Source organism: Buteo buteo, chromosome 4 (assembly GCF_964188355.1).
Source record: "Buteo buteo chromosome 4, bButBut1.hap1.1, whole genome shotgun sequence".
Taxonomy (NCBI): Eukaryota; Metazoa; Chordata; class Aves; order Accipitriformes; family Accipitridae; genus Buteo; species Buteo buteo.
Genome location: NC_134174.1, coordinates 39,936,283 through 39,962,350, shown reverse-complemented (window position 1 = coordinate 39,962,350; position 26,068 = coordinate 39,936,283). Strand labels below are relative to the sequence as shown.

The window sequence follows — 26,068 nt, the reverse complement described above, 5'->3', positions numbered from 1 at the left end:
TTTTTATGTTTGTGCTATTTTATTGAAGCCAAGAATTACTCTGGCTTTACAGAGGTCTTTGTAACCTGACATACAGTAGAAAACAGAGATGAGACTTCAATATCTCTAATGTTGTGCCAAGTTTCTGAAATTTTCTAGTTGACAGAAAAAATGTATATGTTATTTGTGAATACAACATAACATTTGTATAAAATAATTTTTTACTAATTTAATCAGAATTATCTTTATAGGACTACCTTTCAAATCCTTCTGTTTTCCTTATAGTTTGAATAGCTACATATGAAAACTTTGCCCCTCTTCTTTGGGATGGGATAGGGTAAGATAGAACAAAAGGAATTAATGACAATGGGTGCTTCTTTAAAAATGCTCAAAAAAACGCTTGGGCTTGATCTGATTCAAGAGCTTACCTGCAACGGTACATGTGAACCCAGCAGTATAGCAAAAGGGGTGGATTTTTTGAAACAGAGCAGTGATTGTGAATCCAATTTTGATTTTCTACAGTGACTTGAGGATGAAGGGCTCTTGTGCAAGGTTTAGATGTGTTGTCTTACAGAAACCACAAGTGCACAGTCGGGGAGGAAAAAAGTGACATATGCAAGTCAGATGGGCCTTGTGCTAGAGTTAAAATGATCATCAGCTTTAGGGAATGCTCATCAGTGTGACAATTCTTTAATTTCTTGGAAACTAACTAGCAAAGACCCAAAATCTGCAGTGGTTTTTACAGAAGCACCACCGAACACAGATTGTCCATAAATGTCCGATTCAGTACTATGAAATTTGCTTCTTAGAAAACAAAAACAAGTCCAAACCATGAAATAAGATGTAAGCTGTTGAGAGTGTTTAGCAAGCCAAATAGTGCAACAGTCTATGTGTAATTAGTCTTATTCTTCATTTCTAAAGAAAATAATATCAGTCACCTTCAGTAAATGCTAATTTGTGCCTTCTTTTCCATTTGGATTGTTTGGTTTCATGAGTCTTGAGGAAAGGTTAAAATTGAAATTTGTATCAGAGTGAGTCAATATTAATGAAATTATTTCACTTTAGGGGGTGAATGAAATGTTTTCAGATTATTCAACATTTTTAATTTATTCCCTTTTTAAAAACACAGATCAATGTCTAAAAGGGAGCAATATCTAAACATCACTTCAGAATGAGATATTTCCTTTAGAAGATATTGAATAAACTGTTCCCATGTTTTTGCTGTTTGCACCTAGCTTACATTTGTACCTTGCCTAAAAATATTAGTAGAATTTGAGCATCATTTGGGTCCTCCCAAAACTGCAGTGTTTAGTGAACTTATTCCATGTAAAAGAAGTATTTCATAGCTTTAATTAAATCATGACTGCTGGCTTCTACTGAAATAGCTTCACAAGTGAGTTGAATTCCTGGATGTCCATCTCCAGTTCATTTACAAATTACTCCGGGGCAGATCTTTCAGGAACATATTTTCATTGTAATAAAACAGGTTGCCTTTTCTTATTGTGCTAAAATCACTAAGGGAAGTCTCGTCAAAATTTCAAGATCCCTTTGGGATTTGCTGAGAGTTGACTGACAGGCAGCTTTACAGTTTGCAAAGAAACATATTTATTTGATTAGGCAGGAGCCCTTTAACTCAGCTATATGCTGAGTTGGGAGTAAGTGAAGGATCCTGCCAATTTGGATTTTGACTCTGATGCAGTATCCAGAGCTGTCAGCATACCCAAAATGAGATCTCAAAAACTATTGAGCATTAGGTAGCTGAAGGGCAGCCATGTGGGAGGGAAGACAATGCTGGCCTGCTGCTGCTTATTCTGACATTTATTGATTGTGAACTGGAGCTCATGATGTTCAGACAGGAGCTATTTGTAAACACTCTTATTTACCTGTCCTTAACAAGAGTAGCTGGGAGAAAATTAGGCAGGCTTATCGCAGCATGGCTAGAAAATAATTTCTTTATCTAAATGGCATTTGTGTTAGAAAATCATTAGAGAATAGATGAAGCTGTTTGGAAGCATGTATTCCAAATATCACAAGTGGATGGTTAGAGGATGCATCAGTGTCACATGTGAAGGCCAGTGCGTGGGCGTGTGTTTCAGTGTGTGTATGAAGGGTGAGTGGGTGTACATGCAGTGACATTTTTTCTATGTTTTTGAACTCAGAAATGTATTCCTCATTTATACTAAGGCCTCTAGACACCCTGGTAGTGCTTAGCTAAGATTTTCTCTCCTATGGAGACATGCTCCTGGCAGTGTTCATTGTCTCTTTCTCTCTCTTATTAGATATGGGTCTAACCAGAGACATCAGACTTGAGTATTTCTGATATTTCTGGCTTGAATTCTGCAGAGCCCTGTCTTCTGTTTCCAATTCAGATCCAACTGAAAAAGTAACAGGAGAACATTAGCGAGAACGTTAGAATAATTTTTATTAGGGGACTGAGCCACCTAATTTGAAGTCACTGGAAAAGTTTTAATGTAATATTCACAACATGTATAGCAGCTTGTGACATGATGCAGTTTTGTTTGTACTGTATACCTTGGGGCCAGAACTCAGCTGCTCAGAGCTCGAGCTCAGTGTGGCTGTGTACTGAGGTATGGTTAAACAGCAGCTTCTAAACTGTCCGTTCGCTTCTCCGAACCTGGGGCTAGAAAGAGACCTCCAACTGCCATATGACCTAAATATGTACCAGATGGAACAAATCCAGAGGGACTTCTCTGCCCTCCTAAGATTAGCCATAAGTCTGCACTTTTTAGTCTCATATCTTGCCCTGCAGCCAGCTACCCTGTTTTGCAGAAAAGTGACAGCAGAATATCGCTGGACGTTTCTCTTGCACATGTGCGATCCTCAGCACTCCTGTTGTCTGAAGCATCTGGCATCAGCCGCTTTCTGAGAGAGGCTACTGGGTTAATTGAGCCACTGGCACGGAGAGCATTCCTGTGTTTCTCTATGGCATTGTGCTCCTCAGCCTGTTTGGACACAGTGGTGGTAGATGGGCTTTCTTGTACATACTAGTGCTCTGGTAGTGATACAAGGTTGTGACTGTCTGCAGGCTCGTGAATACTTGATATGGAAAGAGAGCAGTACTGCGGCCAAGCTAATTCAATATTTCCTTGCCGATTTTGCCAGGTTTTAGCATAAATGACTAAAACATTCAAGGACAGAGGCACCAGGATTGGGAAGACATGGGAAACTCAATGTATTCAAGTCAGCAGTGGATTTAGCCAGACACTGATGGTGGTTCATTAACTTTCGAGTCCACTCATGTGCTGTAAAATCTCACTGTAGTGGTATAGTTCTCCCTGCTTTTGTGGTCCTGTGTGCCTGACAAAAGGAGTCACGCTGCCATTAAGTAGGAGAATCTGGTGCAGAACGTGATCCATAGTTCTCTGTTCATTCTGCGACAGAGAACCCTCATCTGACTGCTTTGACTTACCAGCAGACCCTGAAGTAGCCATGCAGGCTTGTTTTTGTTTATTCTTCAGCAGTGGGAAAATCTGGATGCTTTGTGATGCCTCTGTGTGAGAAAACAAGCCCTGTATATAGCTTTTGCTCTTTACAAGAGACAATTGGGATCAGGAATCAGAAATTATAGTGCTATGTTCTTGTCGTCATTTTTTTTTATGAAGAAAAAAAACATTGAATGAACGATTCTGATGAGAATTTTACAACCTTCAACTTTGATCTGATGTTTACCTTCATTTTTATACTGTTTATGGTGAAAGGGTCATTACAATGGACAGAAAGAGACTACCTCTAGATTGTACAGAGTTAGAACAATGTCTTTAAGAGTGAGTTCTGAATGTTATCTCCCAGTTGAATGTGGGCAAATTACAAAATTGTTATGCATAACAGCGTGCCTTGGCCAGGGAGCCAAGAAGATATCTGGGACATACTAGATAGAGACCACATAAATGATACTTTATTTCTCTGTTTCTTTTTTTTTTTTTCTTTTTTGGTTTACAATATGCAAACCTGTATATATGTATTGTATATATGCATACCAGGTGATAACGCAAACCCACTTACCTTTGAGCGTTATGTACAGTTATCTTTGCTACATTTGTTAATGACCATAGTCTTATTTGAGTAACTGTTTCCTCCCTTAATGTTTGCTCTCTTGCAGTCACTCTTCCTTTATTTGATCCTGCAGGGGTATATTGCAGCATAATTATTTCCATGGTAACATGCTGTAATTCCATAAACAGAAGATTGAGTTTGTTATATGATCAGGAAGCAGCTGGAGAGCCATGAAGGCTGATTTTTCAGCAACGCTGAGATACTGCAACCCTTATTGATATAGTAATGTAAATCAGCTGAATTTCTTTCTCCCTCTGCAAATCCTTCTTTAAACAAAAAGGCACACAACACAGTGTTGAAATTGGAGGGTATGTAAACTGAAATGTTGGGGGAATGCTTGAGAAGTTCAGAATTTTTCCCCATTTTCTTCCTGTTTTAAGAATTGAAGTGACTGGTTTTTTTTAATGTATTCTTGGAAGAAAGGGGTTCATGGTCCTTTGACTATTAGCAGGGGCAGACCACAGAATTAATTATAGCAGATCTTCAGTTTATTGTGGGATTATGTTATTTTCATTACTTTCATCATTACCACCTAATTATTCTATATGTATTTTAATGGATTTATGGCAGTTAATGTTTGGAAAAATGCATTCTGTCCTTTGAACAGTCTGTCAGAAACATTCACAGTAATTTCGTAGGTTTTCTCCTTAGAAAAAAGTGAAATTGTGTGTCTATTTGTGTGTTCATATAAAAAAGAAATATAATTAAATAAATTACTTGTACTGGGTAAGCTCAAGGAACTGAGAACAGCCTACAGCTCACATTCTCTTTTTCATCCTAATCAATGTGCTTCTAACACATGTTCTGCAGCTAATGAAACTCTGAATGGAACCTCATCTACCCTGCAGACTATCAAAATTCAAGCTTCTACTTTAAGGAAGCCATTAAAATCATTTGCTCAGAAAGTCAAGGGTGAAACCTCATGCTTAGACCAAAGTATACCAGATATCTAAACACCAAAAGAATAAAAAACCCTCAACCCTACAAACACATCAATCTCCACAAGCTATGTTTTGTCTCTGAATGACAAAAGTAAATCAGGCTGATCAGCTTGATGTCAGCAGTGAATGTTCATGCAGCCTATTTCAAATACAGAATAAATTTCAGGAGCCTTCTTCTAGTGCAGAGAGAGAAAAGAAAAGGAATATTTTCTAAAGAGAGAGTCAAAGGATGTTTGTATAACTACATAGCTTTCCAGCGAGCAAGGAGAGCCAATTGCTGTTGCAGAGATCTGTGGCTTCCAAGCAGGAGGACTATGGTGGGAAGCCCAACCTCAGAGAAACAAGAGTGTTCATTGAAATAGCAGGCTCTTTTGAGAAAGTTTCAGGAGGCTTTGAATGCCATTCCATGTTTCTCAGATTATGAATCAGTGATCTTCTGATTTTCTGAATTTACACTTGACACAGCCTGTAATATTCCCTATGATAGAAAGGCAGTCAGGGTTACTTGGTGCTCTCCATCATTTGGCTGGACCAAGCAGGCAGATGGCGGCCAAGTGACAGCACAGCTGGGAGGCGTGACACCAAATGAGGCCTCCAGTGGTCCTTGGAGTAGTTTCCCTGTAAACACTGGAGATGGATGACAAATGGGGATTGTTAGGGATTCCGTTACTGTTAAAGCAATGGTGAACAAGCTTGGAGGAAGGAAGCTGGCTCCAGCAGTATTCCATTTGCTCTGTTATTTTTAAAGCGCTTTTAATTAGAAGCCTGTGTGAAAATGAAGCCAGGTAGAATCCAAAATCACAAAAATCAACCCAAAACCCCAAACCCCATAGAACACCCAAATGCGCTCCGTGGTTCTACTTCTCTGTCCCGGTTAGCAGAGGCAGTGTAAAGGTCCAGTTCTCCTTTGTTTAACTCCATTTGTTTTTAAGCCTTAGTCACAGTGTGGCAGTCTGAGCTGATTGGAATTGAAGCCTGATTTAGCCTGAGCATTGCGCACAGCCAGGATTCCCCCTGCCATGCACCTTCAGGTGCTGTTTTTCTCGTTCTCTTAAGGTGGCTGGCAGCGTTCGTATTTTCTGGCAGCATTCAGCCTTGACAGTAACGATACCGTGCCTACACCAGGGACTTCCTAAGTGTAGCAGAAAGGCCAAGAGCAGCCTGTGGTGCCATATAGCACAACTCATGGTTGCACTCCAGCACTCTGTGTGAGATTAGTACTGCTGCCGGTGGAGACTAATAATTCTTAGAGGAGAGAGCCTTGAGTTTACTATTACTCTCTAGGGCATTGTTTTATACTTTCATTGCTGTTATAGAATTGACTGAGTAAATACAAACAAATAGTAAACATGATTTGGTCTTATTTTTGATTGTGTGTGTTTATACGTGCAAATTTGTGTTGCTGTTGGTTCGGGCTGTAGGTCTCCAAGAAAGTTTTCACTGTGACCCCTTTGTGCTGCAAATTTGAGATACCTGTCTCAAATTTGCCTGGAATAAGGACCAATATCTAGAAACCAATTTACTTGTCTCAAAGCAGTATAGATGTAAGTTTAGGGGAACTCCATGGGAGATACTAAGTTGTGGAAGAGCTACAGGTGAAAAGAACAGCAAGAATTAATGTTGCCTTCTTGTGCTGCTAAAGAGTTGTTTTAGACAAAAAAACTGGTAGAATACTACAGCCAATAATCATTGGTCTGAAGATTAGAGATGGAAAAGACTTGGTAAATTATTCAGTACATTTTCCTGATAAAGCAGTGTTTGTTTCTTAAACACTTTAATTTTGTCTCCAATGTAGACTAATTTTGATGTCCACTACTTCCTAATTGTAATTATTTGCAGCCTGCCACAGTATCTCCAGGAAAAGAAAAGTACTTTTGTGGTCAAGGCACAAGACTGGTGCTCAAGAGATTTAATTTTTATTTCCTGACTCTGCATTAGGCTTTGTGACTGGGCTCAGAAGCCTGCTTCTGAACAGGAAACATGAGGTTCCCTTGCCTCTTTCTCACCTGGATTTGTTTAGTCAGGGCCTGTCTCTTCCTTTTAGATTCAGTTGACTTTTTCTATTTCTTTTTTTCTATTTCTCTTTCACTTGGAAATGAAGTGTGTTAACAAAATACCTTGTTTTGCAGAAAAATGTAACACTTGAGAGGCATCTTAAAGCAGAAATTATTTTATTATAATCAGCCCTCAATGGTAGTCATTCTCTGCTTGCAAAGCAGACAACACTAGTTTCCTAAAAATATTAAGGAAAATAATGTTCTGTACTTTCAGCTCAGATCTTGCAATTGGTTCTACAGTTTAAAACTGCAAGCCCAGTATCATGAGCCTAGAAGAGCTGACACTGACCACTGTGAACTTGATTCTGCAGGCTGCAAAGACTTTTTCTATGACAGGAATTCCGTTTTCACATTGCCAGATTTTCTCCCTAAGCTGCTGTTTTTCTTCTGCACACTCATTTTTGAATGTTATTCTGTGCTAAGAATCTATCAAGTTTTATGATCAGATTGTACAGTAAAGCCCAACCATGACTTTATGGGAGCATGAGTTTAAGGGAAGATTTGCATGGGAGTCATTTCTTGAAGTAAAATAGAAAGGGTGGTTGGATGTGAAGGAGACATTCTCCTTTTCTAAAGAAAAACCTGAATAAAGGCATATGTGCTCAAGTTGAGTTGTTTTAAAATTTTACATGTGGAGGTCTGTCTGTTTAAAGCTGAAGCTTAAAATTGCCAGATTGTTTGATACTGCTATTATCTTTCAACTTGAGCTATGGATGCGTATACAGTAGAATACTGTACTGTTGTAGACAGTAGTTAGTGCTGAATCAACAATATGTTACACTGAAGTTTTCAAAAAGTTTATACATCTACTGTCCATAGCTTTAGAAGAGACATCCATTGTTTTAAAAGGAAGACAGAGAATAACTTCTCAAGACATGTCTACAAATGAACTATTTGTTTTATGGGGCTGGGTAGTAATGGATAAGTTGTGCCTCTGAGAAATATATGAATGAATAACTCTTTGGCACAGAAAACCTGGAAAGAAGCAAAGATAAAATTTGTCTGCTTACCTGAAAAGGGTTTTTTAATTCTCTTTCCATCTGATAAGCTCATAAATGAGCAGTAGTGGTAAAGTTGTCTCAGAACAGTAGAAGTATTTGGTATCTACCAGTTATGATACAAGAAAATTAACATGAGGCATGTTGTTTGCAATGCTTCTTTAAAGTACTAAATAAAGGGCAACAACTAGGATATCCAGATTCCTCCCAGGGAAAAGGACATGGACCACTTTTAAAACAAAAGCTGCCATTGGTTAAGTGGGATCAGTACTCCTGGGAAATCATTCCATACTTTCCAAGATACTTTACTATAAAATGCAGTAGGAGAAAACCTTGCAGGGAAATACTGATATGGGCAGTCAATTCTCAGCAGATGGTGTTCAAATGCTGTATCCAAAAAATACAACATAAATGTTGTGCTGATAGGAACACAGAAATGTACACACTAGGAACCACAATAAAATACATTCACATTTATAACCTGAGACATAATCTGATAGACTGTGAGAGAGCAAATGCTTTTGAGTCTTATTGAAGGAAAACATTATTAGCTTAAATTCCCCCCTCCCACCCCCATTGAAGTCAGTACCATTAGGCCAACACTGGGAATTCATATAAATCACATTTTCAAATTTGATATAGAATATTAGCTTTCCTTGAGAGATCTGATCTGTTCATTGCCTGCAGTTCATATTGTCAACACTTGCGAGTGTGGGTTGGCACTGGCACTGCCTGCTGTCAACAGCCCCGCTTCATTCCCTCCTGCAGTTTTCTTCTTTCAGTCTGGGATGTCAAAAACACTTTATTGATTGTGCATTGGGAAACTTAATCTGGTTAAATAGATACTGTCCTATCACAGAACAACAGGTAGTTGAAGGTGAGAGTAGCTAAGCTGACGCTTGTACAGAAAGATGTAGAAAGAGCGGAAGCAAAGACTGGCCATTCAAATAGGACCAGGTTTCTTCTAACTCTTATGGGAACATCAGAGAAAAACTACCTAGGAAAATGGCGGACTTCCATTTCTTCACATTTTCAAATGAGACAAAATGCCTTTTAGAAGCTATGCAGCAGCGCACAATTTGCTAACCTCAATATTTGGGTAAGAGGGTGAAATCTAGTGGACTGTAATATACAAGAAGTGAGATGAACTGCTGAGCCTTTATGGCCTTTTAGTCTGTGTTCTTTAAAATAAATCCATTGTTCATCTTGGAAATGGTCTTTGTGGTAGATTCTCCTTTTGTAAAGAACAGTTTCACCAAATTTGCAAGAAATAAAACATAAAAATGGATGCATAAGAGCTGTTTCTACCAATTCCTCATTATGAACCTCTGAAACGCATAAAATATCTCCTAGTTATACATATAAAAGCAGAAGGAAAAGACCAAACCATACTAAGGCAGCGTATGTGACTATTAAAATGTATTCAGATAGGTTCTAATCTAGTGCCTTTTGTAGTCAGCAGAAACCCTATAGTTGGTTCTTGGACATGAAGGTTCACCAAATGTAGTCTATTTTGTAAAGAGCACTCAGGTTTTTCTGGTGTTTTTAAAATCACTCTGTCAACACAGTAACCATAGATTTTTGTGTGGTGTCTTTCATGAAAACTGAACCAGAAACTTAATCCCTTTCAATTGCTGACCTGAACAGAAAAGCCTCTGCAGTGTTGAGTGGTGTGCTCCGAGTATGCAGGCTTTCTGAAACTCCCCCTTTGCACAGTGGGAGCAGGAAATTTCTGGATTTTTTGCAGGGGTTCCAATGAAGTCTCTATATGCTCAACACTTGACATTCTCTGTGCACTGTAGCTTTGCTAGTCACATAAAGTCGCTGGTTATTGTTGTCGCTCCATCTCTTCTGCATTCTCTTCATTTGCTGAGTGAAGCAAGAAAATAAAACAAAAAGGGATCATAAAACCTAAATTCTGGGAAATACATGTTAGAATTGATAATTCCATATTTTTGTGGGACAGTGAGTCTTTAAAGATTGTGTGATCTGGAGCGTACAACCCCCTTTTTTTTGCCCCAGCATGGTAGGTTGGTCAAATCTGAAGATTTCATCCAACCTCTCAGTAATGTTTTATTCTGAATGGTAATTGCAAGCTTAATGTTTCTAAATTGCAGATTTCCCATCTTTTCATCTACATTTATGTAAGAATTTGAACCAGTATTTATATATCTGGTTTGTTCTTGGTGGCTGTTGCAGGTAATGGCAAACATGTGCAGTGGCTACGTGGGAAGGACGGTGAGGTCTGGGTCTGGGTTATGGGAGAAGCCCCAGGTGACAAGCCATATGAACAGATATCAGAGGAGCTAATAGCAGAGCGAGCCAGGCAACAAGCACAGAAGGAGGCAGAAGAACTATGGTGAGGATTTAAGAATCTGAATTCAGGGTCCACTTGGCATAATGGGAGACATGGCCTTGTAGAAAGGCAGCAGGTAATGGTGGGTAAGACTGGTAAGTATGTTTTGTGAACATTTGCTTTCACTTGTTTTGGTAATTTTTCAGCACATGAAAAATGTAATTTTATTTGTATTGAAAACTGAAAAACAAACCCCCTCTTTCACAAAAAAAGTGAAGCAAACCTTTTTCTTTTGGGAATTTTGCTAAACCATTGACCAGTTTGTAAATAAATAAAAATGAAACAATCTGGTTTTGAGATGATTAGATTAGAAACATTTGTTGTATCACACATCTATGCCCACGATAGGCATTTGGTACATAAAATCGTTTTTGAAATTGGTTTTATCTGCATATCACCTGTATTAATTCTTATCCCAGCAGTTCAGAAACTGATTACACAAAGTGCTATGCTGCTATTTCCAGCAGGGCCTCTTCCAGCTTTGGGAGAGAGTCAAAACTGTTTTGATGCTTGATATGGTTAGGAAGTAGGCCACCTGCCTCCTGCACTTCCTTTTGTAGTCCAGCACTGAAAAGTGATGGTTTAAATATCAGATTATTCTATATTGTTCCTTTTCATACTAGATTTTTCTTGCTTATGGTGATTGCATATTTAAGCAGGGATTAAAAGCTTCAACCTGTGCTCTGTGTTCCTTTTACATTGTCAGTACTAATAAACAATCTATTGTAAGAATTTGGCAGACATTCACATTGATATTTGAGAGACAATAAATTCCTAATCATGCTTTGCTAGACTGACAGATCTCTTTTTTTGGCCAGGGAAGGAAAAATATAGGGTATGACTCAAAGACACCCAAGAAGTACTCCTCTAATTTAGAAGTTGCTATTTTAATTAGTCATTTATCAAAAATTGAAAACGTCTGCTTTCTGGATAGTTTCCTCCAATCTGATTTGTGGTAGGTCTCTTGTTAAATAGATTTTAATTCTTTCCTTGTACATTTCCATGAAGTCTTATGCTAATTACTTGTTGCAACCAGTGAGCAAGTATTGATCCTTGATTTAAAAAAATAATCAGTGTCTTAAATTATTTTTATTTTCAAACTCTTTTCTGAAGGAGGCAAAAGGAGGCTGAAATTACAAAGAAATTCCGGGATGCTATGGCTCAAGAAAAAGCCAGAATAGTGGCAGAAAAATGGAAAATAGAAATAGAAGATCGGAAAGCTGCCAAATTGGAGGAGGAAAAAATTCAGGAGGAACTGAAGGTTTGCATAGAGTAATTTAGCTTTTTTAGTAATGTTTTTATAGAGATTCAAAGTTCTTGTCACCTTCAGTGCAAGTTTATTAATCAGCTTTGAAACGCAGAGCTGTAATTTTTCATCCTGGAATATACAAATAGCTACATGGTGTTCACCATAACAGCTGGGAGAGTGATGCAAAAAAATTACATATCTCATTCAAAAGTGTCAGGACAATCAGACTGGTTATTCAGCTCACACATTAACAGAATTGTTCAGTCAGCTGTGCTGAGTGAATCATACTGGGGGAAAAAACATACAATTGTGGAATGTCTCATTTTAAGTTAGTTTGCTTGAACATATTTTGTGTGTTTTGGATGAGTTGTTCACATATTTAACTTGAAAATTCTGTCACTACTTTCTTTAAGATAATGAGGGGGGAGGATCCTTCTGCTACTCAACATATGTGATGAGTCCAGTTGGCTTTGCTGGGAGAAGTTCACTTGGCTGATTTTTATTGACTACATCATGAATTTTCTATGAGCTCAGTTATAGTATTTTAATGTTTGTTTGAAATAATATTTTTTTCACATTCTCTTGTTGAAAATAACAAACTGAGAACTAAACAGAAAAAGAAGGCCTCTCTCTACCCTTTTCATATTACTTTATAAAGATAAAAACTTGTTTAAAATGAGAAAACAAAATATAATTGGTTTAGCATGCAGAGAAATTATCTCAGTCTTCTGAGTCTGGGATGTGCACTCTGGGACTGCACAAGATAGATTGGTGAGGCTGGGTTTCCATGGAGAAAGCCTGTAGCAAAATATGACTCCTAGGAGATCTGCATCCAGTAAGTTCTGTCTATACGCCTCTCCCCTGCTGACAGCTTGCTATGTCATTTTTCCCTTCCTGGGATGGTGATTAAAGGTGTGGAAAGTGCAGATAGGCTCCCCCCTTGTCTCTCTGTGATGGGAGGAATGCTGAAAAACTGAGTGTTAAATGTATGTGGTTTGATTACAAACTAGAGTCAGCAAGTTACTTGTCGTTCTATAAACTGTGGGCCTGGGATTTGAGGCTGGTTGTGCAGCACAAAGCAAGGGTGGTTCCTGTAGCCTCCTCTGCACAACATTGCAGATTTACCTTTGCACAATTAATTTGAATTCATAGGAGAGAACAGGGCCTTTGAAATTTGATGTCAATGAGTAATGAAATTATACCTTTCAAGTGCTTTATTAATGTATGAATAACGAGCAGAGCAACTAATTAAATGCTCTTTCCTCTGCTTTCCAGAAAGCAAAGCCCTCTTAAACAAAGACTGATACAGGCCTGTTCACTTACATCTCTGTGGTTGATGTACAGTGCACTTGATGGGGTAAATGTCCACAAGCTCACTGTTATTCTGTTTCAAAGAAACTTTTTCAAAAAGCAGAGTGAGTAACTTGTGAGACTTCAGTGGCCAGCAGTCATAATTTTCTATTATGGAAAAGTAGTCTTTCAGTTACTGATACAATTTAAAAGGAATGGCACCAAATTCCGCTCATTTTCATATTGATGGAAAGGTAATGTCACAGTGATCTGTGTTCTCACTCTTTCTTGGGAAGTGAGCAGGTATCCTCCACCCAGCTGTGTGCCTGGTAGGAGCAAGAATTGCACTGATGAGATGAGAGTTTGGTTCAGTTTCTACTTTGAATTTCAAGAGCTAACTTTTGGCCAGGATTTCTTTAGCCCTATTCATAAAGTTGCCAACATCTTTATTTTAATCAAAGAAACAGGATCCTTTAAATCAAGCATTTGAAGAGAATATTTGCAAAAATTTAAGAAATGGACCAAAATTTTTAAGACAAGACCCAGCAGAAATGAACTCTTTGGCTTCAAAAATGAGTTTGGAAACAAGATATTATGCAGTGATTATTTTTTAAATGCCCCTTCATTGAGTGTGCTCTCAGCGTTTGCTGTATTAATACAACAACATAGGCTAATTAAACTTCCAGCCCTGGGTCTTCAATTAGGTCTATAATTTGAGATCTGTTAGGAGGGACTTGGACTAACATAGGGTTCCACCAGCAGAGATCCAAATGCAGGATTGATCCCTGGTACTATAATACCACACCTTTGCTGCTCAGAAAAGCAGCTTATCTATTACTTGGTCTTGAAAGAGCAGATCTTGTATATAGTGCTGTAGAACTACTTAAAAACAGTAAAGGCATTTCAAGGACAAGTGAATCTCACAAGCTAATATGGGGGCGTTGTTAACCTCTCTGTCATGTACATGAAGTACATGAAATATTTACAAGTTGAATGAGTGGAAAAGTACCTAGACAGGAAAATAGGAAAATTATGTTTCTGGCATCTCCCTCCAACTACAAAAGGTGAATACAACTAACATGTTGGGAAAAAGATGAATTAATGAATCTACTCATGTGTCACTGCGATCATTGATATCATGAAGAAATGTACCTTTTGTAAATGATTCAGGGTGTGGAATGAAATGCAGATCAGTTAGCAAGCCCCCTTTAACAGTTTTAAAATATTTAATGCGTAGGTAATCATCCTTCTGTGATGACGACGAGACCATGTTTAAAGTGGTCTCCAGTCTGAGGTATGAAAAGTTCAGTCTTTGCTAATGCTTCATCCTCTTGAAGCATTTTGACTTGGGAGATTGAAATGCTGTCCTTTCTGCTGATGTGTTTAATTTCTAACTAGATTGTATCACAAACACTCCTTTTTAAAATGCTTTTATTCCTCTTGACCTATCATGGGACTTTAGGGCTGTCTGCACTAGATAAATGGTATCTCACATATCAAAGTGAATGATGATCTCTGTTTCCTTTTCCAACACTATTAGAAAAGTGCTGCTTTCCTTGGTGTTTCTTAAGCAGAAATGCCTTTAATTTATGGTGCTAGAATATAAATGTTGACTGCTCTATTTATGCAGTTTAAGGACAGCTATTCTTTTATGCACCTATTGCAAAGGACAAATAAGAGAGCCAATTACTATCATTAATCTTTTTGCTAATACACAAAGGCTATGAGATTATAGGCATAATTTCCTACTGTTATCAGTTGCTGTCACTAAAAGTCTTGAACAATGTGCAGAGCTAGGGCAAATTAAAGGTATAAGTGTCAGCCAGCCAGGGGCGGGTGTTATCCTTCAGCTGCGTTTAGAAGTAACAGAGATACTCTCTCAGCTGTCTCTCTCCTCATGTTGTCTACATAAAACAAGAGAATATTAATAGTAAAGTACTGTGTATATGACAACACCAGATACCTGCCAAATTTAGTACTATAAGCACAGTTGACAGTAAAGCTGGATTGCTGCTTAAAAATTCCTTGGGAGATGAAATGTGTGTTAACCAAAAGCTGCATATAAACTTTTATGGGCATTGTTTTTCTTCATGCATCAAAAAATATTTAGTAGAAGTTTTAATGACAGTGGCACTTAAGGAGAAATAATCCTTATTCTCTTGATAGGCAACAAGAGAGTAACAGTGCATTATAATTCCTTTCACTTTTTTTTTTTTTTTTTAATGCAAGTTCATGACCTTTAATTCCAGTTGGGATTGTGGTGAGTGAAGTGAGCTTTTTTAAGGTGTGGATCCAAGAGTTTCTATGTTCTGGCTGTTTCCATTCTCATCAAAGAAGACAGGTTTAGAATCAACCTTCAGAGAAGAACAGAATAATTAGTGCTTCAGTTCAGGACTTCAGTCCTGTGTATTTGGATGGGCTTTCAGTGCATATCTAAGTGCTTTACTGTGCTCAAAAGTACTGTGGACCTGATTCTTCAGACAATTGCTGCCAGTCTAGAGTTTAGGAATACAGTAAAATGTTACCATCACCACTTACAGTACTATGGGCTTCTTGTGATATAGCAGTGAGCATTCTGTCCTGATCTGAAAAAAAATCTTGTCTCCAAGTAAGCATCAAGCACTTCTGAGTAGGCCTGTTATCTTTAAGTGCAAATAAGCTGTAAGTTCAAAGCTGTGCTTTGCTGTGCCAAGAAAACACTGAACTCTTTCCCAAGGACAGCATATTTAGAATCCAGGAATATGACAACAGCTTCTTGCTGGGGTTTGGCACCCAGTTCATACTGAAAATGCCTCTGCTGGGTTCATTCAACTGCAATTACAGTAATTCAGTAATACTTCATTTTGTTTTCTTTTGTGTGACCATAGTTCAGAAATTTTTTTTTTCTATGCAGTTGTCTCTTAAACAATGTTGGAAATGAGACAGCTGTTAGTTTCTTCTGGGAATCAGGTCCTCAGGTTTTTCTATCCTACTTGTGAGGAACTGTGGTCTTAATTCTGAAGAAAAATCTTTTCCCCAGTGACATCAGTAATGATTGTGCTGCTGCAGCCACTGTCTTTATTCTGGATCGCTAGTAAAAACTAGCAAAGCTCTGATATATTCCATGGGTAAATGGGAAGATCGGAGCCACTAATGAGGATAGTTTACATATCAGGAATTCAAGCAATGAAGAGTCCCTAAGATCCAGAGACAAACTTTTATCTATGGCAGCTTGGATCTATGGCAAGTTACCCAAGCAGAGTCTGCTCCAGCATGTGTAATAAATCTCCGATCTCTCCCAGTCAGGAATGGTCCTTAGCTTTGTTTTCTGTCTCATCTAAAAGAGGATCTTTGTGAATCAGAGTATGTTGTTACCTCCCTGTATGAGCCATGTGTGAACAGCATGTCCTGGGGCATATCCATGCCTGAAATGTAACTAACTTCTTCTGCCTAAAGCATGACTGCATTTCATACAAATACATGCACAGTGAAGTGATGCAAACCCAGTGTTCCTTTTGAGACGCTGGTAGTAGAGAAGAAAATAATGTCTCTGCAAACAATTTATTTTCTGAGGCAAGTGAGAGAATTTTCTCAGAAAATGTTGGGAAGGAGTTGGATGTATTTCTGCTGATACTTACTCACAGCCCTGTGAGAAACTGTCAGGTGGGTTTGTGGAGAACTCCGACCTCTGAATTCAGCCTGCTGCATCAGCCTTGCTGAGAGCAGGCTCTCCTGGAGCTAGGGAGCCTGGCACTTCCAGATTCCCTTCCTCAGAGCAGGGAATCCTGCAGGCTCAGGTCTGAAGAGGAGCTGTGCTCTCAGCTCTGTGGCAGGTACCCTGAGTGTCTGCCGTGGCTCAGGGGTGATTGCTGAGGGGTCTCAGGAGATTCAGCTAGCCAACTAGCTGCAGATCTGAGGGCTGCCAAAGACACTTCCCACCTGCCTGAAGCACTGAGGGAATCCCAGGCATCCTTTGCTTTGGAGAGGACTGCTGTAACAAATACGTCTTGTAGGTTTTGCCCTGAGCAGGGTGGCAGTCATTCCAGGGTGGCAGTCATTCCAGGGTGGCAGTCATTCCATTCAGCTGCCCTGTGTCCCGCAAGACTCTCCAGAGAGACCTCAAGAGCCATGGCAGCCAGAGCTCCGTTTTCCATTGTAAAAAAATCAACTGCTGTATTTTGGCTTTTCCTCAGTGTATTTTTTAAATCTTTCTGGAGCAAAAACTAAATGCTGACCTAATCTCCTCTCATCTGCACTGGACTGAAACATTAGAAGCTAACTATGGCTAATATTAAATATTATTTAGACCTGGCTGTAGTAAAGCTATCAAACATTGTGAGACACACGTTTACACTAACAAGTAACAAGTTGGTGGTAAATGGTCAACTGCCAGAGGCTAGATAAGATTATTTAGCATGTTCAAATTCTCCAGTGGAGTTAAAGCTGGAGAGGATTACTGCTGCCTATTGAATTGCCAGTGTGATTTGTTGCAGCAGGTTGGTTTTTCTTGGCAATTTGCAGCTACCTACTGAATTGTCACCTTCCTAATTATTCTGGAAGAGCTGAAAGGGTCATGGCACACAGTACAATCTCTCTCAACTGTCAGGCAGAAGGTGATGTTTGTAGGTTATTATAGCTCTTCAGGGTCATTAGCTCTGATGTGCAGGATTGGGTTCATGGGGAGAAGCAGATAAACTGGTTGCTGTATTCTTCCACTGGAGTAAATGTGAGAAGTTCAGTTGTTGTTCATTTTAAATACGAACTTATACTTTTTACTCATACTTGCCAAAAGGATAACTTTTCTTTCCTGTGTCATACTAACAGGGGTTGTTTTTCCTCACACATACCTTTAAGGAGTTGTACAATATACTTGCACATGTATCCATGTGCTAATTTAAGTAAAGGGAATTTAAAATTTTTCTTCCTTTAAAAAGGAAAATCATATCAAAAAGTTTTGTGAACTCAGAATCAAGTGCCAGCATTAAGGGTTTTTTTGTAGTTGTTGTCTCTTCTTTGACTTAAATCTCCTCCTTCTCACAAAAACAACGACAAAAAAAGGGTAGAGGTTTCTTAGTAGGTATTGCTGGTTTTGATTAAGAACTCAAACTCTACCTGAATTCTAGTTTGGGTTGTTTTTTTTTTTCTTTAGATGCTTTCACCAATTTACTACAAATGCTTCAGCAATAGTTACATTTAAAAAACCCAAACTTGTGATAAAACTCTTGTGTGATTTGGGGAAACTGCTGTGAGTTTGATTGCCCACCCCCCATTAAACCTTGTGGTTTGAGATGTTGAATAGAAAACATGTTGATAACCCAGGATTACCCCTGTGTCTCTCCATCTTCCTGAAAAGATAGCCTAGAGGTATTGGATTTTTTTAGGTAGTGAATCTAAATGAATAAATATTCTCCTCATAAGAGTAAAGAATAGCCGTTTGCATACTTTTTCCAAGAAAGGAATAGAGCCATTTGCTAGCAACTGAAATATGGAATCCCTAATTCTATGGGGTATTTAACAAGATAGTTTAATTTTTAATTTTTTTTTATTTTTTATTCTGAAGAAGCTGCTGGGCTTTGAAGTGAGTACTTCCTAAAAGCACTGACTTTTCAAAAATAATGAACTGTCCACTCAACTAATCTTTTTAGGACTCGGGAGTTAACAATGGGAGGATGATGTTAGAAATAATCAAAGATACTAGCATTAAAATTGACTGAAGTAAAATACCATGCTTTTCTTTCTCAGAAATAAGAGCAGCCTGATGTATTGTTCATCATGTGTATTATGGAACTATTATTCACTACACAGGTGCATCACTATTAATACCCAATATTTCAGGTGTTTTGATTTGTTGTATTATCAAGAAGACAGATTCTCTGCTGGTGTAAACCGGTGGAGTTCAGCTGTGCTAAATCAAGAAGTGCTGATTTATGTTACTTAGGGAGATGGAAAAGTGGTTGAATTGGAAAAGTGGTTGAATTCTTTCAAAGGATGGAGATTTGCATTTGTTCTGTTTTCCCACTCTGAAGATGGTGTTGCTCATCACTGCTAAATTGCTTACTGCTCTTCAGTCTTTCTGTCATTCTTCCTTAAACGTGCCATTGTGTGATCCATGATCAGAACAACCAAACAGTCTTGATTTCTTCTGCTGCTTCTGGCCCTCACTGAGCTTCTAGAGATTGCAAACAGCAATATTGTTTGCTTTGGAAAGCTGTCTTCTGAAAAGAATTGGAGTTACCTTCCTTTAATTCTAGATGTCTGGTTAACAACAGATAACTTCTGCAGAACTAGAGAGAACTGGGGTGAGGGGAGGAGAGAAAAAAGTGCCTTTCCTTCCCCATGGTGGACAAAAGTTTTCTTCTGTTTCCCAGATAGATATTCCAGACACGTGTTTCGCCATTGGGAAAACGTGCATGAGTCCCTCTTAGGGGCATTAAACAACAACATTGTTTGGACATTCATATTACTGTACTCAGGTTGCTTTTGGTACTTGTGCCCTGGCAGGTATTAGGATAGGACAGATAACCTTCGAATGAGTATTTTTGCAATGTATTATAAAATACAAACTATTTACTGTAGGGGAAGTGTTAATCAATTAATATATACTTTACTGAATTAATATAGCTTTTGGATAGTTCAGCCCCTTTCAGCCTAAAAAAAGGCTGAATTATAATGAACGTATATACATAGTGTGAACTTTCATATAAGTAGTATCCTCAAACACTGAACAGGAAGAACCTATGTGTTAAATAAAAAAAAAGACATACAAGTTACTTTTTGCAGGTTTATGAGCAACATAATGAAAACTCAGTTTTGCGTCTCCTGAACCCACAGACTATGTTTAGAGAATAATAGAAGTCAGAGTTTGGCCCCTTTTTTTAAATATCTCTACTCATATTTGTAGTACTTACTAAAAGACACCATGGATTGTTTTGGTCATGCTGTGAATCCTGCTGAGATGAAAGTTTGTTTTCAAACTTAGTAAATATGCCCTTCCATAAAGTTCACAGTGCACAAATATGATATAATAAAAAGGAAGCTAAATATGTGTGATTCCCCTTTGAAAGCAGGAGCATTCCCATCTGAACATAATTTTCAGAATTTACATCATACCATGTCTTAAGAAAAAAAAGAAATTACCAGTACAAAGTCTGTAGTTAAGAAACATTTGCTCAAATATGTCAGCTCAGCTGATTGATAGAATGTGTTAGTGCATTTGAGAAAACTGTTTTCCAATTTAAAATAAGCTTGGGGTTTTGTTTGTTGTTTTTTTTTCCTGTGCTCAACTCTTGCTGGTCCCATTGTAATGAAACATTAAAATCCCACTGAAAGGGAGCAAAGTTAGGAAAATGCAAAGATCTTATGAAACATCATTTCTGACCTTTAGTAAACAAAAGTTATTTAAGGAAGACCCAAAGATCTCCCCCAAACCTCCTAATGTAAAAAGCAATGTTTCACCAGATTTTATTTAACTGGATGTCAGTTGTTTCACCCTAGAAATCTGATAGGGTTAACATTTTGCAACAAGTCACAATCTACTTTGGGCTTCCCTTATTTATAGTTTAGGTTAGGTAACTAGGTTAGTAATTCAGGGTGATTTTATTCAGTGACTTATAACAAAATTCTTATCCATAAGTTTGTTACCCAAAAGGGTATAGCGTTCTGTTACAAAATTAAAGACTGTTCTTATTCATAATTCAAGTTATTTCAATAATATGAATAACATTTCATGAAGTTCAGTTTTGGTTTTTTTGGAGGGTTCCATTGAACAATGAATTAAATCTGCTTCTTTGCTACCTAAGGAAATTGGGAAGATTTATTAGAAAACAGGTATGGACTCCTATTTCTGCACTAATCAAGCTCCTATGTTATTGATAGTATGTGGAAGGCCAGCTGTAGAGGCAATCTTTATCAGCTTTCCATCTCCTTTAAGGTCTCCTTGGAAGGGAACTTTTTTGTATGTTACTTGTAGCTACATTTTGCAAAGTGACTAGTGTGTGCTGAAGGATCTGGCTTTTCTTCTAGAATGTAATGATCTTGATATTTGGAAAATATTATTCTCTGTGTTAGTTATGATGACACATGGTGACAGTTGCTAAACTAAGAACACCAGTAAATAGGTTACTGAATTCTACAGATTCTGTAGATGATGTGTATACTGTTTGAGTGACAGTGATAACTCTGATGGAATTATGTGTGGACTTAAAATGAGCATTGCTTATGGATTGCAGGATAGCACAGGCTTTGGTGCCATGTGATAAAAAATGTTTTCCGTATGGATTTCAGGTCTTAGATACTTACATGTTCCTTATTCCTGTGATACCTGTGCAGCTCAAAACATACCTCCCTCAGAAATTCCTAAGAGGTAGGAAACTTCTGTTATGCCTGTTATGATAGGTGAGAAACCCAAAGTTGGAAGAGACAGTGATTTGTCCAAGGTAACATAGCTACTCTGTGGGAGGAAGCAACTGAAGCAGTGTCCTAACTTTTGGCACGTTCTTCCTCCTTAGTCACCTCTGTTTTACTTCATTTTGCCTAGAAAAGAGAAGAAGAGGAAAGACAAAAGGGCGAAGAACAAATAAGGCAGCAGGAAGAAATCCGAGCAAAAGAGTTGTATCTGAGCCTCAAGCAAGCTCAGCAGCATAGTCAACACAGTGACGATGACCAGGAGTGGGAAGAACAGTGTGAGTAAAATTACCTTCACAGGATTAATGTATTTCTAAAAGCAAATAAAAGGAGACCTGTAGAATGGAAAAAGGAGTTGCCGAAAATCTCTTCTACCTAGAGCAATACAAAATGCTATTTTATTTTGCAGGAATTTACCAGCTTGACCTTACAAACAGAAGTTACTGTGAGTTTACCAATTTCACATTTCTTTCTGAGTAAGAATCCATGTCAATGCCTTATAGAAAATTTTTTGTGTACAGTGACTGAGATAATTAATTTTTGTCTAATGTAATTAATTAACAGTTTTGGCTTAGTAATAATAATTCTGGACACAGTTATTTCGACAGCTTGTCCTCAGCTATCTCTGAAGAGGTAAAATCTGTCTTCATCTGTATTTTAATTACTTCCATATGGTGATGGGGTCAAGCTATGGTAGCAGCACTGAACTCACTTAATTTCAAAAGATTACAGTAAATAATACTTAGATTGTTGCCCTGAAAAAAATCCGTATGATGATGATCTCCCTCTATCGAGGTGCTCTTCCTTTTTAGCCACCCTGAAATTCTTTATTAATATCATCATTGGAATTAATTTAAAAAAACATTAGTGATTTTTAAAAGCCTATAAGGAACAGAACAAATATATTACTATATATATGTATACACACATACTGTAGGTGAGTAAACTTCCACATTACAAGTAAATAAGACTTAATAGGTTATTGTGAATAAAATGTACGTCTCCTCCATCTGGAGTCTATTGTATAGTTGGCTTTAGAAGTAGGAAATTTGTTTGCAATAAGAATTGTGCATTTTTGTTGGGGGGAGAATATTTTTTACTTCCCACATCTATACTGATCTGATTACTCTGCAGAACAAGGAAATGTAATGATTGGAAAGTTTTAGCTCATGTGGGGTTATTGTATTAATTATATATGACACAACGGTTCATCAGCTAATACTAGAAATGGAGTTTTAGGGAGCTGATAGTCAGTATGTGTCGCATGAAATACCTCATGAAGTAGGAAAAAAAATTGCTCTAGTGTTACTTATTTCCTGACAGAAGTAGAAGAAATGTTTCAAAATATGCAATGAGTTTGTTTTATGGTTTTAGTCATCACTTCAGGAGTTCCTGAAGACTAATTACTGAAGTCCTATTACCTGGAATTGATGTGATAGTGAATCATTCGGTACAACATGAATTAAACCTGTATAAGATACACTGGTGCCATTTTCCAAGCTCATAGCAGGCTATGCTCATTTTTGATCAATAAAACCTCTGTATATTACACTATCAATAAAGAGAAGGTAATTATTTTCTGGAGAATTATCTAAATCCTGGTGTATGTGTTTATTCAGAAAGGAAAACTAGCTTTCTGTATTTTGGGTGTTTAAGAGCAGAACGAGTTGGGGAAAAAAAAGCCCTTTAGTCTTGTAGAAAATGAGGCATCGTCAATTAGCATCAGCTGGCAACTTAGCAGAGAGGATGGTATTATGTACTTTAGCATTTCTTTGATGATAGATAAGGAAAGAAAATATATCTGCAACCACATTATTAAAAAAAAAATAAAAATCCAGCCTATCTTTACACTGAAATTGGCAATAAAACAAAATACTATAAACATTACTAAAACCAGCAATCATTTTCTTACTATTGCATTAAAGAGGTGTTATAAATTGAGACCACAACGGACTATAATCCAATTAAAATTTATTAATTGTAGCAAGTAGGATAGGAGCAAAGAACAGCGCTGGACGGCAGGGGAGTCTGCGCTCCGCCGACTGCCGTAACTAGCACATTCACACCTCTTGTTTTTATAGTTTTAGTCCTTAGGTTTTTAATTATCTCATACATATTACAAAACTTGAGCTCCTGGTTGGTGCTTGCAATCTTCCCGCAACGTGCGCATTCTTTAGTTTCTCATATTTTCTTTTTCAATCTTTATCTTGTTCTTTTCGCAGGCACAGTTCTTGTTTGACCTATCTTTGTTTCAAGTGTTAGGAACATTTTCTTCACATTCCTCACAATAATCAGTACATCCCCACACATATCAGTAAAATCGTTAGTACATCCTTATTGCTTAACCTGAGGGTTTAATTAACGGTTAATTGTTACAATATAAAGATGAATTAAAATTAACTGGTTTCAGTAACAAAACGTATTTCCTAATTACTCATTCTTAGCTTTGATAAACAATCTTTGCCTCACATTTATCACAGAGGTAACTGAGGTTTTAAAATGTTGTCTCAGTTTCCTCAAGGAATGCTGGTTGTTCAGGGACAGATACTAGAAATGCAATAGAGGAATTGTGGGAGAAGGCAGAGAGGAAAAGAATAAGCTACGAATGGTTTTGACTATGATTTCTGTAATGGCATTCTTGGTCTGTCAAAACACTTTCAACTGCATCATATGCTGATAGATATAATCTACCACAAGTATTTTTTCTTGTGTAACCTTTGGAGTGTTCTGTATGCTCTGAAGGAACTCTGTCGCCTCCAGTCTGTGTCCCTCAATACCTATAGACCTGTTTGCTTGTGGTCAAAAGGGTGACTGACTGCAGCTCACAGGATTTCAAGCTATCCAGCCTGGTCACCAGTAATAGTGCTGCACAGGCAAAAGAACAGCTTAGCACCTTCTAGCTGGCGGCACCACAGCTGGGTTTTGCAGCATACTATAAATTCTGTGCTGCCAGAGTTTATGTTGTTATCAGTAATTGATTTAGCATTAAACTAACTGCAGACTAATGACTAGAGTGTATCACATCCTTGTTTATCCTCTTATGCTTATCTCAGTGTCTCAATTTATCCCAGTTGGTTTGAGGGCTTAGAACTGTGTTCCATTAGCAAATGAGTGTGACAACTTAAGATATGAAGATGCAGTGTTTAGTGCCTTATCTGAAACCAGTTCCTGGCTGGTTTAGACTATGCCATCAGACTTTGCATTTGAGCTTCCTGAGGTATGTTAACATCTTCCGTTTCCTTAACTTTGCTGCAGAAGCCAGAACCTCCAGCAGACAGGCAATAACGAAACTTTGGAAGTGGGAACAGCTGAAATTGCTATGGAATGAACTAGTAGCTCAGGTTCACCAGATTTTTCACTATGGATTTCAGTTCCAGGTTTCTTTTTTTCCCCTTTTTTTCCTTTTTATGGTAATCCTTTAATTTTGTCTTCAAATATTCCTTTGGGACACAGAGAGGAAATTTAGTCCAGTTAGGCAAAGGTATCCACTTGTCATCTTTTCTAAGCAATAAATAAATGCATGAGCCCATAAAAGAATTACAAGCAGATGTAATATTAACATCTTTTGTCTCTACACACCTGCAATGGAAACCATATTGCCCATTAGGAACAAGGCCAGGCTCCTTTGTGTCTTACCTCCTTGAAGTCAGCCCTCCACATTCAACAGTGCTGGGGGGTCAGTACTGAAGAGGAGCAGCAGTACTAGAGCAGCTATTGTGGAGAGCAAATGTAGCAATGATATTGATGACACTACTAATTTATTTAGTAGATGGAATTTAGAATTCATCTCTTCTCATCACATTATCCCTCAGCTGTTTATTGCCAAGGCAATAAACGAAGTGTTGCTAATATTAGTTTCTGTTGTTCGGTTCAGTTTGCTTCTGCTGTTTGCCTGATTGTGCCAAATAACAATAAAAGCCCATATAACCACTGTGTTAATTGAAATACATAGTTTTGGTTATTTTTAATATACTAAATGACGAATGTAGAATAACTTGAGAAATCAGTACTAAAAGAAAAAAAAAGATGTTTTAAGAGCAATTATACACTTTGATTTCATATAAAGGATATATGTCAGGGTATTTTAGAGGACAGTTAGTTGTGAGTTAATATGTCGAGCAAGTATATTGGTTGGCAAATGAGAAGATGAATAGTGGAAAGACTGATTAAGAGTCCACTGTTCAAAGCTCTTACTCTTTGAAACTGAGAAGTGAGAACTAAGGCTAAGCTTGAATAGAGGAGTGTATATATTCTGTTTAGTTTTGGACCTTTCTATGGGCTATTCCATTTTGTTAGGTTTCTAGAGTATTCAATAAACAATACCCTATATCACAGTCTCTGAGTGTGACCTCTCTCTGTGAGAGCAGAAAAGGAATCTGCAAAAGATAGTAGGAAAAACTGTAGCATAAATATTCATCTGATTGAATATTGCAAAAGGCATTCTGTTAGTACACTTACGAACCCCTGCAAACTGCATCAAGCAGTGAAGTGCTCAGACATCAGTAAAAATGTAAACAGAGTTGAGTGACCAGATCTATTCTTATGCCTTTCCCTAAGCACCCACTTTTGGTCTCTGTTGGAAGTAGGATACCAGGCTGACTCATTATAGCTTCTTTTATATTGCTATATTTTTATGTTCTTCTACAAACTTTGTCTATGAATTTATTTTTGTCTGGATTTTAAAGGAATTTATGTTCATTTGGTACTTATCTTCCACAGAAATTCAAGTGAGTGAGTTTATT

At 37.8% G+C, this 26,068-nt stretch overlaps 1 protein-coding gene across 1 annotated transcript in view; it reads left to right on the top strand.

Annotated features, from left to right (window-relative positions):
• SH2D4B (SH2 domain containing 4B) overlaps positions 1 to 26,068 on the top strand; it is a 66,512-nt gene that overhangs the window by 3,152 nt on the left and 37,292 nt on the right. The window contains exons 2-4 of the mRNA XM_075026897.1: positions 10,249 to 10,408; positions 11,519 to 11,666; positions 21,460 to 21,604. Coding sequence (XP_074882998.1) covers positions 10,249 to 10,408; positions 11,519 to 11,666; positions 21,460 to 21,604 — 453 coding nt within the window. The remainder of the gene's footprint in view (positions 1 to 10,248; positions 10,409 to 11,518; positions 11,667 to 21,459; positions 21,605 to 26,068) is intronic.